Raw genomic sequence first — 19,044 nt, forward strand, 5'->3', positions numbered from 1 at the left:
GAGGGCACAAGCTTTTAGGGTGTCATAAGAAAGCTGTACTACTGTGCATTCTCTATACCAAATGATAATAAGTTGTTTTTCTTTTTGCCTTTTCACCCAGCACCAATGTAACGTGCCCTTGCAAATATACAGAATTCTTCAGTCACCCAAAGAGGCTCATAGAAGAAAGAGGAGGCAAAATCTGTAAATACCATAAATTATCTTTTCTTTTAACAGTAACTGTGTAACGAAGAATTGGCCAGGTCGTTTGGTGATACTTTGTACTGGTTAAAAGTTCAGTGGTTCAATAAAACTGGGAGAAGGATTTTTTTTCTGTTCTATATCTTGGTGCTGCAGCAACCAAACTCCTATTTCAAAACTTTCCTTCCTCGTCAATCACTGCAGCACTACCACATCATGGGAAGCAGGGTGGCAGCTTAATGAGAGCTTTAGGGAGGAGAGTGATCAGCACTACAGCAATAGTAGGAGGAAAAGTGCTGGGAAGATAAATAGCACTTTATATTTTTATCAGTATACATTTCCAGAGGGCTGAATGGTCTTTGAGATCCACAGTACAGCTACCCTTTTGAGCAATGGGGATTAAGCAAGTGGTTGAAGCTGAACAATATGGTCTGAGTGAATGAACTGCGAGATGGGTTAAAACTGGTTGGAATCCTGAGCCTTGAAGAATAGGAATCAATGGTGATGTTTAGTTGGTGACCAGTACAAGCAGAACACTCAGGGGTGAATACTGGTACCAGAATTGTTCACTACCTTGATTTCAACTTGGATAATTATATAAGATGCACCTGCAGCAGATTTTCAGACATTACTAACTTAGAAGGGGTGATTTTCAAATCAAACAGAGGAGGTTCAGTTGAGAGATCTTTGGGAAACTTAAAAACTGAGGCAACAGAGATCTTACAAAGTGTGATGAGGAGTGCAAAGTGAACACATGGGGTTGAATAGTGCCAGGCACCAATGCAGGCTGCCAGAGCAGCAACAGCAGCTGAAGAGCATGTGGCTGTCACAGTGGACACTAAGTTGAACATGAGCCAACAGTACGTTTTCATTGAATAAAGTGAACCACAGTCTGAGCTACATTAGGAAGGGAGCACAGACAGCAGATGAATGGAAATTATTATCCTTCCTTATTAAGTGATAGTGAGTGCACCCCTGGGATATTGTGTCCTGTTTGGGGTTCCCCAGCTCAAGAGGAATGTCAAGAAACTGGAGAGGTGCATGCAGAGGGCTGATGAGATGGTTAATGGCCTACAGCATACAACGTGTGAAGAGATTTAGAATAAGGCTTGGTTTGCCTGGTAGAGAAGAAAATAAAGGGATATCTGACAACAGTCTAAAACTACCCAAAGGGAAGTGGCAAAGATTATTGAGCTGGACTCTTCTCAGTAGTAATGAATGGCAAAAACAGAAGGAAAAGTCACAAGCCGAGTCCTTGGGAGCTGTAACTGGATGTGTGTATTTTGCATGGCTGGTGCTGCACAGGAACATATTGCCCAGAAAGGCTGGTCAGTCTCTATCCTTGAAGGCTTTCAAGGGCAGCTTAAGCAAAGCCATGACTGACCTGCAATACCACAGGTCACAGTCCTGCTTCAAGTGGAAGGCTGGACAGATATCCCCAGAGATCCCTTCCAACCACCACTTCTAGGACTATGCTGCCACAGTGTCCACCAGACAGTAAAGGAAATCGAGTCATCAATTCTTTCTGCTTCTTTCCTCTCTCCTTCCATTCTTCTTTCCCTCTAAGTTATATTATGATGTCTAATGACCTTTATCTTTAAGGGACTAATAAAACATCCTTCCTTTTCACTTGGGGTTTGGCTTGCCATCCAAGCATTTACACAGTTAAGATTTCTAAGGCACCAGAGTCTGTCAGACTTTGTTTACCTCTTATTTTACTTATTTTACTGGATCCAGTAAAATAAGAGGTAAACAGTAAAAAACTGCAGGCTTTTTCTGATACCATAGGATTGTCCTCTCCATTCTTATAAAATGGACTTTTTTCATTACTAAACATAATTTGTACTCTTGTTGTTAGACCTGCACAGTTTACAGTTCAAGTAGATCCACACATAGTCATCTTCCCAAGGGACAACATCAATTCAAGCCCAGAACCACTGTGGTATATGAACCAAAACTGCTGAAGCAGTATGACACAGCTGAGTGAATTCTTCATCAGATCAAATCTCTGTTGGCACAAGGATTTAGGCACATAGGCAGCATCTCAGGTACTGGAGGCACTGGGTTAACATCCAGTCAAATCCTTTTCTGTAGCAGACCGAATAAAGGATGTCAGCATGTTAGATAATTCACAAATCCAAGTGTATGTGTCTCAAACTTGAGTAATAACACTAGTCGATAAGCAGCAAATTTCAAGTCCCAAGCCCCTAGCATTAAGTCTTTTAAGAACCCAGACTCCAGTCAAAAAGCCAAGTTATAAATTAAATTCTGGGATACCAGTGCCCATACACTGTTAGGTGAGGTATTATTGTAAAAGATTAAATATCCAGGGAACATGTGTACTGTAGAAAAACACACATTTGCAATGTACTACCACAGTCTTTTAAAACGGAGATCTAGTTTTATTTATGAAGGAGACATAAATAAACCAAATCACAAGTCTTTGACACTAATCTAGTTAATTATTCTGCAAAAGGATTTCTTTTTGAAGATTACAATGCAAAGTAGTGTAAGTTTTATGTAAAGACTGAAGCCCTAGCAATAGTTCATAGTCTGCCACACACTTGGACCTAATCCAGTTACAAGTGTTTCATACTGATATATTTGATAAATTAGATCCATAATGGAACAGCTCATTTTTTTAATGAAAAAAAAAAAAAAAAACAAACCAACAAACCAGACTTGCGTTTATCAATAGATGGAGAAAAGAGTCAAGTAAAAATATAGAAAAAAAAAAATAAAAGCCCCAAATTCACGTTTTTAATCCTCTTCAGACCATTTCTTCTCTAACACATTCTGTGCCATGTTTTGCACATAGGCAGTATGTGTAGCACCATTAAAACATTCCTGTTAGCCTGTCCTCATTTTGTCTTATCTCAAGGTACTTCTTATGTCTTCTTGAACAGCTTTCATTTATACTACTCAGTGCACTGCTAGGACATCAAGAATCTCTGAGAATGAAAGTTATGTGTGGTGGCATACAGCCACCTTACCTGGGTATATTCACTGCAAATAGAACAACGAATTGCAGAATGTAAACCTCATTAGGTTACTTAGAAAGATCCAACTGAGGAGTGGATAGGGGTCTGAAAAAGTAATGTATTTTTGCAGATCTTCTCCCAAGGGTGGAATATTTTTGAAACTTAGTTATTGTGCAAATAAAGTACTATACAGTGAAACTTCCTAAGCTGCATTGTCAGGGTGGTTTGGATACATAAATTCAACCAGCCACTCTGAAATAAACACATTCAACAGCCGTTAAAATCTCGATACTGTCTGATTTTACCGGATCATACCCTCCAGCTTTCTGGGATGTAAATTTCCGGCCATAACCTGTGCAGCAATAAACTTCATTCAGCCACAAGAGTGTGCATGTGAGAGGATTGCAAATCTGCTCCGCCAAACCAGAATTAGCCGGTATCGCAGGAATGAAAGAGCGTGGAGATTTGAAATTGCAGAGAATGGAGACAAGGCGGTGCAGAGGACGGGCTGCCCGGGGGGCAGGCGGCCCCAGGTCGGTGCGGCACTCCTATGGACAATAAGCCCCAGGGAGGCGAGAGGGGCGAGGCTGAGGCGCGGGCGCCGAGCGGGGCCGGGCAGGTGGACACCGGAGCCCGCGGCATCCCCGGGCTCCCGGAGCAGCCCCTGGGGCGGGCTGGCGGCGGGGCTGGGCGCCGAGGAGCGCAGGGACGGCGGAGCCCCGAGCGGTGAGTACCTCGGGAGGAGCCGGGAGCCACCGCACGGCAGCGGCACCGGCACAGGCACCGGAGCGGGAGGAGAACGCGGAGCGGCCGCGCCGCCTGCAGCAGAGGCGCGCTGGGCTGGGCTGTGCGGGGCTGGGCTGTGCGGGGCTGGGCTGTGCGGGGCTGTCCTGTCCCGTCTCGTCCCGTCCCGTCCTGGGCTGTCCTGCGCGGGGCTCCCGGGGCCGGGCCGGCTGTCCCTGGAGGCGCGGGGGGCCGGGAGCGCGGTGCCGCAGCGGGGTAACTCGCGGTCATCCTTTGTGCTCGGCGGGCGGCGCCCCCGCCGCAGCCCCGCGGACCGAACCGCGCCCCCGGCCCGGCCCCGGGCTAAGGGACAGCCGCTGCTGGCCTGGGGCAGCCCGCGGCCCGGGCGGTGGCCGCCGTCCCCGCCCAGCTCTGCCTCGCACAGGTGAGCGGGGCGCTGGGGTGGCGCCGCGTGTGCAGCTCCCAAAGCTGTTGTCTTGAGAGAAAAAAGATCCCTGCCTTCGGGCTGCTCCCAACGCCGGCTGTAAGCCCGTACAAAATAGAGGTGCACGCCTGATGCAAGCTGCATATTCCCTCGGTACCAGGGGGAGAAAACGGAACCGATGCCGCTGTCCCCGGGGACGGCACCAGGCGGGGTCACACCGGGCACGGCAGCACCGGGGTATCCGGGGAGGCCGCCCCAGCAGGGCTTGGGAAACATCCCCCAGGGAAGGGCCCCATGGCAGCGCCCCCGGCCTGGAAACGGAACTGCTGCCGACTTCATGCAAACTTGTGACCCTAGTAATAAGTTTAGCCTTTTAAGCATTTAATTTCCCTGATGCTGTGTTCCTTTCTGGGCACACATTTTATGCACTGGGGCTCTGGCTGGCAGAGGTGGCTGGTGGACACATCTCCCTGAAGTTGCTGACAGCTGAAGTGCTCGGCATGTTGGAAAGGTGAAGTCAGACTGCGGAAACATGACAACCAAAATAAACCATGTGTTTTAGCAATGTTTCCTCTGTATGCCTTCAGCAACCAAATAATTACGTGTGGGAATATTACAAAGTAAAACTCATTTCTAGTTATAACGCATTTATTAGTTATCCATTGGAACTACCTTTAAAGTACAGTTTTATTCTATAATTTTCAACACTGAAGCAGTCAAATGCTGGAAGAACTTGACCAAATATACGTAAATTATTCATCATATGGACTTTTTATAGCAAGAGCAGATGTTTTTCAGTGATCTAGTTGAACTACAAGCTAGACAGCCATAGCTCCACTGATGCTACATGGAACTTGGGTGTTTTGCTGCTAACTTAGGTCCCATTACAGCACCTGCATTTGTCCCTAAAATAGCTCATGAGTCAGGTTTTCAGAAAAGCTCAGCATCTTTGCAGGCACTAGTGCTTGGGCCATTTTTCTAAGTGCTCTGCATACTTTGTGGGCATATAGTCTAAAAAGCTTTTCTGGGAAAAAAAAATCATCTCGTTCTTTTCCAGGTGACCAAATAAGAATCCAGATTCTCCTGTCTTTAAACAAAATTCCTTCTGAGGGGCTGTATTCAAACACTGTTACTGTCAGTGGGTCTTCCCTGCCTTGCTTATTGGAGAAACTGACTGGCTTCACAAATCAACTGATGTAATTTTCATTACAGTTTCTCTAGGATTTCACAATTGCCAAGAGTTCATTTGGCTCCTCTGTCGTTCATGAGCCTGTTCTTGGCAGTGCTGTGTGGGAAGAAGGTTGAAGGCAGGTAAGAGCCTTTTTCCTGGATGCAACAGGCTGTGGATGATCAGTCAGTCCTGGGGAGGGGATCCAGGCATTCAGTCCTTGCTTTAGCCAAAGACTGAGAGTTTATGCAGTTATTGGAGATGTCTTCCTCTGCTTTTGAGTGTATTCACTCTGAACTTGTATCCTTAGCGAAAAGTTAATAGTATGAAAGTAATAATAAGCAAGAATTCAGTTCAAATGGAAAATATATTCATTTTCTGAAGATTTGTGGGGTTCAGACATACAAGCATGACATTAACTTGCATCTACTCAATCTAAGCCAGTTCTGTCAGCAAGGCTGCAAAGAGGAGTGTCATAACTTTGCAGCTCAATATCAATTATTTTTCTTCAAATTATTTAAAATATGTAAAAGATGTGCCTATTTCCTGTCCAATAAAGAAATATTTTGTATCCAGTATCAGATTCAGGTGTGCACAAAACCAGCCAAAAGTATAAGAGAGAAAGGTGAGGCTTTACATTTAATCTTGACTCTGGATCTTCAGTTACATAATTTTGTATTCCATTATCTAAGATGCACTGTAATATCCCTCATACATTTTCATTAATCTTATGCAGAGCATGTGCAACAGCTTGTGATTTTCCTTCATTCTGCCTCTTCTCATTATTTCCTATTAGCATGATTTTTCAGTGTGTTTATCACCTTTTTTCACCTAGTCTCTCTCTGCCTTGTGAGTGGGCTGAATCCTCTGTAAGTATTCCCGTAACCTACAGCAACGGAGGATCTGGCTCCAGGTACATTATTAGGAAAGGGTTGAGATGTCATCTTTAAGACCTACCTTTTGCAGAGGAAGGGTGAAGTATAATTATGACTAAGGCTCTTCTCTTTAATTTAATTAATAATATAATTTAATAATTGTGACCAGGCTGTCCTTCTATGGTCACAAAACCAGTCTGCACCACCACATGGCTCTGACTTGTTCCCCTGCTGCCTGTCCTGCCTCAGACACCCTGCAGGACCTCTGGAAGGACCTCTGAGCATTATCCCCATTCTCTGTTTCCCAGTTTGGAGAGGAAAAGCCTGGAAGGCATTTCAGTATCCATTTCCACTGGCAACTCATCAGTTCATCCCAGTTTATCTGCCCGTGCAGCAAGTGTTAAATGTGCACAGTTCTTGTTCTTCCTCACTGTGTCACCTCCCATGGCCAAGTTAAGGCTAATGACAACATAGTCACTGAACAACTATGAAAAATTTGCTACCAGGAGTACAACATATTTTAGCTGCAGCTCACTTATGAGGCAGATCAGTGTGCTCTTGCAAGAGCCTACACACTCAAGCTGCTCTTAGTGACACATGATTACCTGCACTGCAAGGATGCAAGGAAGGGGAGGTGGCACTTGACTACAAAGGGGACTTAGGCAGCAGCCAGGCTGGAGAGGCTGCACGTATCAACAGGTGTTCACTGGTGTCTGGGACTGCCAGCTCTGACTCCAGCTGTGGAATGCCCCAGGGCCTTCTCTGTGCGTTTATCTAGCAATAAGAAAAAAGATAAAACAGTTTGGAAAGGTGGTAACTTGAGAAGCAAAATGTACTCATGTATTTAAAGACAAATTTTCAGTTGGTTCAGAATCTGGGTTTGTCTGTTCACTGCCTGTTTGCAGCAGTGAGGAGCCAGACCAGAGGCACATGTTCTGAGGGTGCACAGGAGACATAAGGAGCTTTCTAAAATAATTCTGATAATTTTTTTTCCCTTTCCAATGTTGTGAAGCTGTTGTTTCTTTTTATTTCTCTGAAGAAGAAAACAAAAAATTACCATCTCTGGTAATTTGTATCATTGCATTTCTAGTCTCCATGGAAACCTGTGTGGTGCTCCACAGTTGGGTAAGATTTGAATCTGTTGCGGCAGAAATCAGATGGAGGGAAGACTGGATTCTGCACCTTGACTGCTAATCAATTAAAAGTGGTTTTTAATTTATTTTTAACTTGTGTTGCAATCTTCACTTAGAGAAACAATAAAATAAATTGAAGTAATAAAATTAAGCTAGTGTGGCCTGGTCCTATGTACACCTATGCATGTAAATCTGCCCCTCAGTTTGATTCTGATGGGCATTGACATTAATTTGGAAGAATTCTTTGTTTTTAGTACGATTTTTAGGATTAATACTTTGGAAGCTGAAAGCATAATAGCAAACTTTTGTCATGTTGACTCTCATAAAAAGCTTTCCAGAGAAGTGGTAACAATTGCCTCATTTTGATTTATATAAGGGAAACATTTTGAAAGTTAAGAATCTTAATTCCTTATCTTTTGCTGTCTTCATTCTTGTTCTTCCTCTGCTAAGGAAAAATACATCCCCAAACTGGTTTCCTGTGAAAAGATGTGGTGACTTCATCTACCTGCTGCTTCAGGATTTCAGTTCTTTACTCCATGCTTTATGAACTTGAACACAAAGGCACATCCTCTTACTGGAACAGCAGAAGGTGACACAGAGAAGTAATATACAGAGAGAGACCAGTCCTTTTTGTGACCACAGTCAACTCATGAAGAGTGAGGGCTCTCAGCCACCTAAAAGTAAGTAAAATATATAGTAATGGAAATAATGCAGCCTAGTGTCAGCCTGTAAGTACTCCTGCACAGACAGCCATGATAACAAGTTATACAAAGAAATAAATTAATTGGACAATTTTCTAAGCATTTTACATTTGAACAATGAAGTCACAGTGTTCACTACAACTGCACAAACCACGATGATGAAATATGATAGTGATCTATGGCATTCACTATAACCAAACTACAAAATCTGATTATTTTGTATGTATTTTTAGGTATTTACTGCATTTGCTTCAGAGTACTGTGGAGAAAATGTATGCTAGCCGAGAGGATATTGGATATGATTTTGGAGATGACTCAAAAGTTAGAAGTAAACCAATTAAACCTAATCCAAACATTGACGGAGGATGGGCTTGGATGATTGTACTTTCTTCTTTCCTTGTGCACATACTCATCATGGGTTCCCAAATGGCCCTTGGAATACTCAACATGGAATGGCTTGAAGAGTTTAATCAAAGTCGTGGCTTAACAGCGTGGGTTAGCTCCCTCAGCATGGGCATCACGCTTATTGTAGGTATGTGCCAGCACCAGGTGTTTGAAAACTATATAGATTTTTAGAATATGTTTGCCATTCATCCCTAAAGTATTTTCTTATGGTTGTCCCAAGCTGACCTTTTAAAGTCACCAGGACAAATTTTACAATCTAGATGGAGAAAGGGAATAACAGGGAAGATGACAGGGAAGACAGTTAGTCCAGGAGACTGTATGAGCAGGAAAGGAAGCCTGTGACTTCCAGGTCTGACTAGAGTTAAATAAACACGATCAGTGAAGCTTGGAGTCCTCCCCATGCTCTATCTGCGAGGAGAAAATGCTGAATTCACACAGTTTATATTTCAGTTTAGCAGCTGAATGAAAATGTATTTTTTTAGTTGTAGTTGGATCAACCCAAAATAATATCTGGAGGAAATGTTTGTGTAAATATGTACATATACACCTATGACTCCCTAAGTGAAGACTGAAAAAGTTGTGTTTAGCTCTGCCTAAATTATTCTACTGAAGATAAATATCTACAAGATAAAGTGCTTAACTTATGGTTACTTGTGAAAAAGTCTTGCACTCACACAGCATCAGCACTGGGAACTTTGTTCATTGTTTGAGCATTATTTCAGCTTATTGCTCTGTTTAAACTGTCCTTTCTTCATAGCAACCTTGATTGTAGGTTTTGCAAGTATTTGCTAAGTATTTAATCAGTTGGTTGTATTTCTCTTTCCATGATTTTAAGAAGTAATATGAAAAATAAACTGAGTCGCACGAGTTGCCTGATGTTTTAACATTTTATTTAAAACATTAAGAAACTTAAGGTGAAAAACTATTAGAGCATAAAGAATAAAATAACTAATTTATAATTTCTGTCATGTTTTTGAACAGGTCCTTTTATTGGTTTGTTCATCAGCATGTGTGGGTGCCGCAGGACAGCCATCATTGGAGGGGTGCTGAATGCCCTGGGCTGGATACTGAGTGCCTATGCAGCAAATGTGCACTACCTCTTCCTCACCTTTGGAGTGACAGCTGGTGAGAGCTGCAATAATGTTTGAAGGTTCTTTCAGTTATTTTTGATTCCACTGAAGCTTATCTGAGTGAGTAAATAGGGAAGGAAGACTGTAAAAGTTATTCCAGCTCTGCTTTAACACTTTTCACAGCCTGTTATCTTTTTAGGAAACTTATTTACTCAGTGGATTTGGCCCAGTGACTTCTGTGGTCATTTAAATTTGCCATGTGAAGGTGGTACTTTTATCAGTTTCACCCAAGTGAGTACATTAGAGGACATTTTTAATTAAGGGAATTACTGCAACCCAAACTCTGCCAAGTAAAATTGAAAGATGAATTGCATATCTGGCTAACTCCTCTCCTTGTCGCAGGAAAGAATAACAAAAGTTTTCTCCAGAAGTTGCTCCACATTAATAAAATACTGGATTATGATAATTCTGCATTGCTTCAAGCCCCATTTTAAAGGGTGAAGTGGGTTACAGCTGGTAGGCAGCTAAGCTGCACACAGCTGCTCACTCACTCTCCCACGATGGGATGGGGAGAGAATCAGAAAGGTAAAAATGAGATAAAGAGAGTTTAGTAGATAAAGTGACAGCTGAATGCACAAGCAAAACAGAGATAAGGAATTAATTCACCACTTCCCACGGGCAGGCAGGCATTCAGCTGTTTCCAGTGAAGCAGGGCTTGGCCATGTGTAACTATTACCTGGGAAGACATTGCCACAACTCCAGGCATCCTCCCTTCCTCCTCCCTTCCCTCAGTTTTATTGCTGAGTACAACCTCTCATGGTATGGATGTCCCTTGGTCACCTGGGGTCCCCCATCCCACTGCATCCCCTCCAGCTTCTGGTGCTCCCCCACTCACAGGGGTTAAAACAGAAAGGCCTTGATGCTGTGTAAGCACTGTCCAACAACAGATAAACCATGCCTGTGTTAGCAGCAGTGCTGGGGTCACACACCCAAAACACAGCACAGATGAGCTGCTGGGAACCAAATTAACTCTATCCAGCCTCACTTGGAATAACGCATGGGGCTGTATTTCATACCTAGTTTCTAATAACTGTTACTCATATTCTATCAACAACCACTTAGAGCAACTCATATTGCTACAATTTTTAAAATCAGAATGACTGAAGTAACGCTTTGTCATTTTAATGAAATTAAGATGTCTAGAAAACCTTTTGACACGTGTAAGAGTCACCTCTGGGGCTCCATGCTGTGCTTGTGGGCCTGTTCATGGCTGCAGCCTTCAGTCCATGGCTGTGATCCTGCTCATGGCTGCAGCCTTCAGTCCATGGCTGTGATCCTGCTCATGGCTGCAGCCTTCAGTCCATCCCTGTGATCCTGCTCATGGCTGCAGCCTTCAGTCCATGGCTGTGATCCTGCTCATGGCTGCAGCCTTCAGTCCATGGCTGTGATCCTGCTCATGGCTGCAGCCTTCAGTCCATGGCTGTGATCCTGCTCATGGCTGCAGCCTTCAGTCCATGGCTGTGATCCTGCTCATGGCTGCAGCCTTCAGTCCATGGCTGTGATCCTGCTCATGGCTGCAGCCTTCAGTCCATCCCTGTGATCCTGCTCATGGCTGCAGCCTTCAGTCCATGGCTATGATCCCGCTCATGGCTGCAGCCTTCAGTCCATGGCTGTGGGCCTGCTCATGGCTGCAGCCTTCAGTCCATGGCTGTGGGCCTGCTCATGGCTGCAGCCTTCAGTCCATGGCTGTGGGCCTGCTCATGGCTGCAGCCTTCAGTCCATGGCTGTGATCCTGCTCATGGCTGCAGCCTTCAGTCCATGGCTGTGATCCCGCTCATGGCTGCAGCCTTCAGTCCATGGCTGTGGGCCTGCTCATGGCTGCAGCCTTCAGTCCATGGCTGTGATCCATCCCAGCCCGGCCCGTCCCCTCGGTCGGGCCCCTCTCCTCAGGCTCCCTCCCGGCCCCTCACAGCCGCTCCCTCAGCAGGGCCAGGCCGGCTCCTCACCCGCAGCAGCCCCGGGCCGGGAGGGCTCCTGGGGACAGAGGGGCCTCCCTGAGCTTCTGGTTGGGTGTGGGGAGGGACACCGGTGCAAAATAAAAGCCCAAGTGTGTATTTGCCTGGGAAAGAAAGACATATTTCTAACAAGTGAAATGGGCCAGCTCTGGCCATGGTCACTGCTGTGGTGTTGAAGGGCTTTTGTCCAGGCCTTTCTGGAGTCACGGCTTTCCCTGGCCTAGATCATGTTCTAGCTGCATGAGCTATGTTAGCACCTATTTAGGAAAACTTCCAAGTCACAAAACAGTTCTGAATTGCAATCACAGTGAGTTAGGAAGCATCTTCTGCATACACCTGTTCCAATCCAAATTCCTCTGTGAAGGATTTGCTGTGAGAAAGAATGGTGAAATGTTACCTCTAATTATGTGTTTGAACAACTCATCGCTTTCTGCTCGAAGTAAATGCCATGAATACCCACCCTGGTTTTAACTAGAGGTGGGGAGTTTCCAACAGAATTAGAGATCTGCCTTGTAAGACTGAGCAGCTGCTGTGTGGCCCTCCCTGGGCTGCCCAAGGAGAACCACTCTGGACTTGAGGTCCCACCAGTGCCCTAACCCCGTGTGCTGCCTCCTCAGATACATGTCACTGTGGCTCCACAGTTACTGCACAGAGACAGCAGCCCAGTGTCAATCTTCAGTGCTGGGGAACTTAGGTGAAAGCAACAAGATGTGCTCGCTAAGCAGTTCTGGTCGCTGATACCATCAGCTGTGGTTTGCAGATAATTGCAGATATTTCAAAATAGGCTGTGTCTATGTTTGTGCCCATAGTAACTGTCACTGATTGGTTGTGACACATTTGTAACTTTCCAGTGTTGTCATACTGACCTCAGATATAGATTTTATATTCCATGTTTAGTTTTTCCAGTAATAAATATCAGTATTGCATTCTTGCTGGAATGAATATTGCAGATTTTGTAAAATCTACAAGACAGAACTGAAAGCCAACATCAGAATTGAATATTTATTATTGGTTTTACTACTATGCTTATACAAAAGTTAGGAATAAAACTGATTTTTTTTTCGCTGCTTTTTATGTTATTGGCAAAAAGTTCAGATTTACTTTTTTTTTTAATAGGCATTGGAAGTGGCATGGTTTATCTGCCTGCAGTGGTCATGGTAGGGCAGTATTTTCAGAAGAGAAGAGCACTTGCACAAGGACTCAGTACCACGGGAACAGGGTTTGGAGCTTTCCTGATGACTGCCTTGCTGAAGTACCTCTGTGCTGAATTTGGGTGGAGGAATGCCATGTTCATCCAGGGGGCCATCTCCCTGAACCTGTGTGTCTGCGGAGCACTGATGAGACCACTCTCTCCCAAAGACCTCCGTGAAAAACACGTGGTGAGAAGTGATAGTGAAGAAAATCGGGGAAAAGCTCTGTCCCATTCTACAGAGACTATAAAATCTAATGGAGGCCTTGGTGAAGAACCAGAGAAAAAAGAAGAGGCAGCAAATGAAGAAGTGCTTGGCAGTGTGCAGCACATAGAAATTGGAGGTAAATCTGGAAGTGGAAGGAGCATGTATGGACTGCGCCTGTTTAAGACAGTGAGCCAGCTGACAGTGACAGTCAGGAAGGGCTTTGCACTCTGGTACTCCAGCTACTTTGGAGCTGCATCACTGTTTACCAATAGAGTATTTGTGGCCTTTGTCATTTGGGCTTTGTTTGCCTATAGCAGCTTTGTCATTCCTTTTATTCACCTCCCAGAAATAGTCAAGCAGTATAACTTATCTAGGCAGGACAACGTATTTCCTTTGACATCCATCATAGCCATTGTTCATATTTTTGGTAAAGTGATCCTTGGAATCATCTCTGATCTCCCGTGCATCAGCACATGGAATGTCTTCCTCATGGCTAACTTTACCCTGGTCACCTGCATTCTTACTTTGCCACTAATGCAGACATACGTTGGCCTGGCTGTGGTTTGTGCTCTAATAGGATTTTCTAGTGGCTATTTTTCTCTAATGCCTGTTGTGACTGAAGATTTAGTTGGAACTAAACACCTTGCAAATGCCTATGGCATCATCATTTGTGCCAACGGAATATCTGCTTTGTTTGGACCACCCTTTGCAGGTAAAAAGTTCAAATTGCTAACCACCAGATGTTTGTGTAATGACTGTGTGACTCTTTATATTATTAACCTTTCTTATGCCATGAGTATGTGTAGTTAACAACATCACAGCTGCTCCAGAATGGACATAACATCGAGCTTTACATTGTACAGATGTACAGGTCACATCTGCTGCGTTCCAGCTCACTGCCCTCACATTGCAAATTACAGTTCTTGGACATAACCCCAAACCTATGACAACCTATCCTTATGATCTATGTTTCCTTGAAATAGTTATCATACACTTTTTTAATGAGAAAGGTGTAACCTATTTTTTCATGTTTTGTAGACTGTATACACTATACGTACTCATTACCCACATGAAGAAATGGTGATTAGTCCTCAGGGCAGGCAGCTGTTTGTACCACAGCATTACACCAAGGACTATGCTGTGTGTTTGGGTGTCCCCACTCCAAACTGCCAACTGATGTGTTGATTTAACTAACTTTGCTTTGCCTACCTTCAGCCTGAAATACCTACTTTGGGGACTGCACTGCTCATAACCTCTTTACTGCCATCCCCAGCAGAAGGGAGAAGTGTATGTATGCTGTCCCCAGAGTTACTTAGGTTTAAAAAGACACTCATTATAAATTTCCTCATAGAAAGAGGTGAGGGAGTACAGAAGAGATATAGGTACTGACTGGCAGTACTAAATCAGACTCCAGCTCTCTTTTACAGAGGTGCTGCTGAGAAGAAAGTTTTGAGAAATCTTGGGAGTCACGGCCATGGTCAGCCAGGGGCAGCTCTAGGCTGAAGGGAAGCCAGCAGCAGTGTGAGCAGCCCAAAAAAGCAAGAGCCCCTTCTCTCCCCACCACTGGGTGAGAAGAAAGCTCCCTCAGTGCCCCTTGAAAGCAGCAGTGTTTTACTCTGCCACATTCCCTCCACACCTCCCAGTCTGTGCCAAACCTGTCTCTGTATTTGCTCTTTGGTTACGCAGCACATTGGATGCAAGTAGCTGATGTAAAGAGAGCTGCTGATCTTGTGGGCACATCACAGTGCGGCCAGAGTGGAGTGAGGGAGTTTTGCTCATTTGGGTTTTCAAACCTTCCCGAAGTAATGAATAAATAACTTTGATGAAGAAGTAACTTTAATGTGTTTTTGCAAAGGAATCGAGGCTGGAATGAGAGTCATTGCAGTATTGAGATTGTATTTCTTGAACAGTCTTCTGTTGGTATGTGAGGCCTGGAGACAGCTATGGGGAATGTATTTGCTTGCACAGGGCACAGCATTTGAACTAATCAGTATTGGGCATTTTACAGAGGCAGTGATAAGGGAGGAAGAACTAATTGGTTTGGGATTACAAAATGTTGATTTTAAAATCAGACCTGTGATAACTTGTTTGAAAAATATTTTTTTCCACAAAGCATCTGTGGATTTGATGAAAATGTTGTGAAAGAAATGTGAAGTATTTTTTGTATTTTCTCATGAAATGTGCTTTTTTGTCAAGCTTTGTAACAAACATGTTTTGTCCTTATTTTCCAGGTTGGATCTACGACATCACACAAAAATACGATTTTTCTTTTTACATAGCTGGATTGCTATACATGGTGGGAATAATATTTTTACTTATACAACCTTGTATTCAGAAGAAACAGCCAAGAGAAAAATCTACAGAAGAAGCACAAGTATAGAACAAATTCCAGAAGTTTTTTTACATAACTTTTTTGTTTTCATGTTTTTGTGTGTGATATTATGAAGATGTTTTTCTTATAGAACCAACCACATTTAGCTGCACTTAAGTGAAAAGCAAATGTGCTCCATAACGTTTATAAATTACTAGAAATACGCTTTTAAAATTAGTTAAGGTATTTTACTTTAGAACTACCAAACACAGTGATTAAAAGCACACTGCTAGGATTTTAATATTAGAACAATGCTAAGAACCCTTACCCTTGCTTCTCTTTTAACTTTTCACCATTAACCATTGGTGGAAATCCACTGACTGCAGTGCAGTTACTCTGATTTACACTAGTCCTAGGAGAGAATTTGGTCAGGACATGAATGATTTATAAACGTGCTTTCTACTTTGTATTCAATGTAATGAAAGATTAGTTACTGAGTATAAGAAAATGATTGTATTTCTTGCCTGGCTAGTCAAGTACTATTGAAATGCTAGTATAATAATTCCATTAATTCAGCATAGTAAAATTACTATTTCTGTGATGCAAATCTGGAGAAAAGTTCTCATATATTTCTGAAATGATTCAGTTGGACTCAATAGGTCCCTCCCAACCCAGTATATTCTGTGATTATGCTTCAATGATTTTTAATTTTATTTTTTTTAAAGTATCAACTGTATCTGAAGTAGCCATCCTCAATACATTGGCTGCATTTTAAATGCTGTGACACTTAATGCACCTGAAGTAAAAAAACTGTAAATGCAGGAACAGGAAACATATGGAAAATATCATTGTGACTGGAAAATGTTTCCACAAACAGTTTGAGTTTTCTGGCCCCTTTAGCTATTTAAAGCTAATGTAGAATTTAATAACATCGCCACTGACTCCTTTCATGAGAATGAACTCTACTACAGTGCACTAAATTTTGTTATAATTTAATTGAATTGTTCACAAACTCTGTTCCATATCAGCAGTCATGTTGCTGCTTGTAATGTACACCATGAACTGATTAAGATTCATCATGTTTGGGAAGTTTATTCACTAGAAAATTAGATACTGTAGAGCATGGGATAGCTAAAGAGCATTTAAAGTATTCAAATAAATTTTCTTAACACTGAGGATATGGTAACCAATGCAGAAAGTGATGTATGGTGGTACAGGCCATATTTTTTCAGCTTTGAGAGGTGAGTCTGATGTTAATTTTCCTATTAAATAAGAACCACTGTAAGTTTTCATCCTCTTAGCCTTATGAAAGTTCTTCGCATGACAAATCAGGTTCTTAGTTTAATATTGCTACGTGCTACTGGAATTCCTTAAAAAGCAACTGAAACTATTCAATTATATTGAAGAACTATTGGGAAACACTTCAGTACGCAACAATATCAATATCCTGATCTTTTTTATAGCTGCAAGGTTGGTTAACAGAAAGTTCTGAATGTGTATTTTCTATGTTGCAATTCACCAGCTTCCTAGTCTTGCACTTCTACAACTGTTGGCAGGGACATATTTTAAAGTATTCCTTAAAGATCCCTGAAATGAGCCAAGTTAAAAAATAAAACCTCACCTTAAGAAACCCTGAATTGCTTTAAGATTTACATCAGTGCAATCATATAGGGTAGTTATGTATGGTCTTTAAAGCTCACATAAGACAACTGAGGTGGCACTGAACTGCAACACACGGTGTGAACACACAGTCAGTAACTTCTTAAAATCAGCTTTTGTAATTGGAAAAAATATGCACGTAAATTTTCACATCAGTTCTTTGTTACAGATTAAATGTCTTCTTGGTGGGAATGCTGCTGATGGCTCATTTGAACTGAGCTATCTTTTACTGGTGAAATATATATTGTAGTGATTATTTCCCTCATTTGCCTTTTTTTTTTTTTTTTTTTTTTGAAAGATATGTATCCTTCATACGTAGATCTTCACTTTGTCTTTTGTCAAAAGCAACTTTATTTGCATATTACAGTAATAAAAAATATGTAGTTCCCTTGTGATATCTGCAATAGATCTTTCTATAGAGGTTCTTACAGGCCCATGTCTTGGGAATAAACTTACATTATCCAAAAATACACTTTCTGATCATTTATTAAGTTAGTATAGTATTTTAGCCACATACTGAAATTAGTATTTGTCAGTATCCCAAAATGAAATTATTACAAAGAGGAAAGAATATATATGGAAGTGCTTCCTATACCTAAAGATCAACAATCACTGAATGTTTCCAACGTATTGGTATATAGATGTAGAACAAAAATTCCTTAATCTAAATCAGTGAATATTTAAGTATTAAAGTACTGGTTTATAAAAAACCAAAATTGTACAAGAACCCTGTATTCATGGGTTTTAATCAATTTATAAAATTCATGTTTAGTACTTGGCATGTTAAAAAATTGTAAACTCCTTACACTCTTCAAATATGAAACTATTATATCCAAATACTGAAATAACTGGTTTTAATACTTGGGTCCTAAATCTAGTAAATTGTATATTATGTATTAATCAGCCTCTATAAATGACAATGCCACAGCATCTGCTGTAAGCCATGGAGTACGTGTAGCATAGACACAAACCAGAGAAATTGGAATGAAGAAATACCAAGTAGCCACAACCTGTTCTGTTGCAGTAACTGCTATGATGCTGATTAAAACACAATTTCAGGATACTCAACCTATTAAACACTGTAATATTGACATGTTGCTCCTGGTAAGACATATTTTGTTTTTCCTCTTTCAGTTCTTAAAAAGTCTGTTTTCCCTAGTAAAGAAGAAAAGTCCATGTGTCTGACCCAATAAACAGCCATGCATTGCAACAATTGCTCAATGGAACATGCACCTTTGTTCAGTTAATTTTTTGTTCTGAGCACGTTGTTTCTGCCTCCTTTGGAGCTGTAGCTGACATTTGTGTGTGTGGAAGTTCCCAGCTCTCTTCCTGTGGGGGCTCTTTCATGCCAGGTGTGGCTGTGTCACGCAGGCTCTCCCTGAGAGCTTCCCAAAGCACATTCCTGTCACACAGCTATTTGTAAGACAAAGTAGAAGCTTAAAATCATCATTTGGCTTACTCACTGCTGATTATTCCATTGCACAAAATGTGTTTAGACAGCACAGAGGCCTTGTATGAAGGTCACTTGCAGTGCAAGCTGCCCACGCATTTTCAAAGACACAGTGGTAATTAAAACTCACAGGAGATCAGCAGAAGTTTTGCCCAGGGTTGCCAGTGCAAGATATCACATGTTCTTCTGTGAAAAATCTGAGAAGCTATTTTTGGTATAATATCCAAGGCCCTTCTGCCACTGTAAAAAGAAAAAAAGCAGCTGTAATGCCACGTACTTATGTACTTTCCTGGTGTGTAATTCATACAGCTGCTCTGAAATCAACCAAGCTGTGTAAGCTGATGCCAAAAAACCTGTCAGGATGTAGAAATTGCATCAGAAATACAAATCTGTTTTCAAGGTAAGTAAAAGAGGCCTTGGGGTTTGAACAGAAATGTGATTTTTGAAAACTTTCAGATGTACTATAAGGATTAAGCTTGTTTCTCAGGAGATGCTTCCCTCTTTCAGAATGACTCCATAAACAGAATCAGG

The 19,044-nt window shown here is 42.2% G+C and overlaps 1 protein-coding gene across 1 annotated transcript; it reads left to right on the forward strand.

Moving 5' to 3' along the window:
• Positions 1-5,569: 5,569 nt before the first annotated feature.
• Positions 5,570-16,327, forward strand: SLC16A14 (solute carrier family 16 member 14). The gene is made up of 6 exons (XM_083868866.1): positions 5,570-5,640; positions 7,956-8,185; positions 8,440-8,738; positions 9,593-9,736; positions 12,813-13,805; positions 15,325-16,327. Exons 3-6 carry the CDS (start codon positions 8,477-8,479, stop codon positions 15,471-15,473), a joined length of 1,548 nt encoding a protein of 515 aa, XP_083724992.1. The 5' UTR covers positions 5,570-5,640; positions 7,956-8,185; positions 8,440-8,476; the 3' UTR covers positions 15,474-16,327.
• Positions 16,328-19,044: the final 2,717 nt, after the last annotated feature.

The sequence above is a fragment of the Zosterops lateralis genome (assembly GCF_965231275.1).
Source record: "Zosterops lateralis genome assembly, chromosome: 10".
Classification (NCBI taxonomy): domain Eukaryota; kingdom Metazoa; phylum Chordata; class Aves; order Passeriformes; family Zosteropidae; genus Zosterops; species Zosterops lateralis.

Bases quoted from the DNA above. Each gene is read 5' to 3' on its own strand.
- SLC16A14 (XM_083868866.1), top strand. From the start codon at position 8,477: ATGTATGCTAGCCGAGAGGATATTGGATATGATTTTGGAGATGACTCA. The intron at 8,739-9,592 runs GTATGTGCCAGC...GTTTTTGAACAG, and splicing joins GGGCATCACGCTTATTGTAG to GTCCTTTTATTGGTTTGTTC. The intron at 9,737-12,812 runs GTGAGAGCTGCA...TTTTTTTAATAG, and splicing joins CACCTTTGGAGTGACAGCTG to GCATTGGAAGTGGCATGGTT.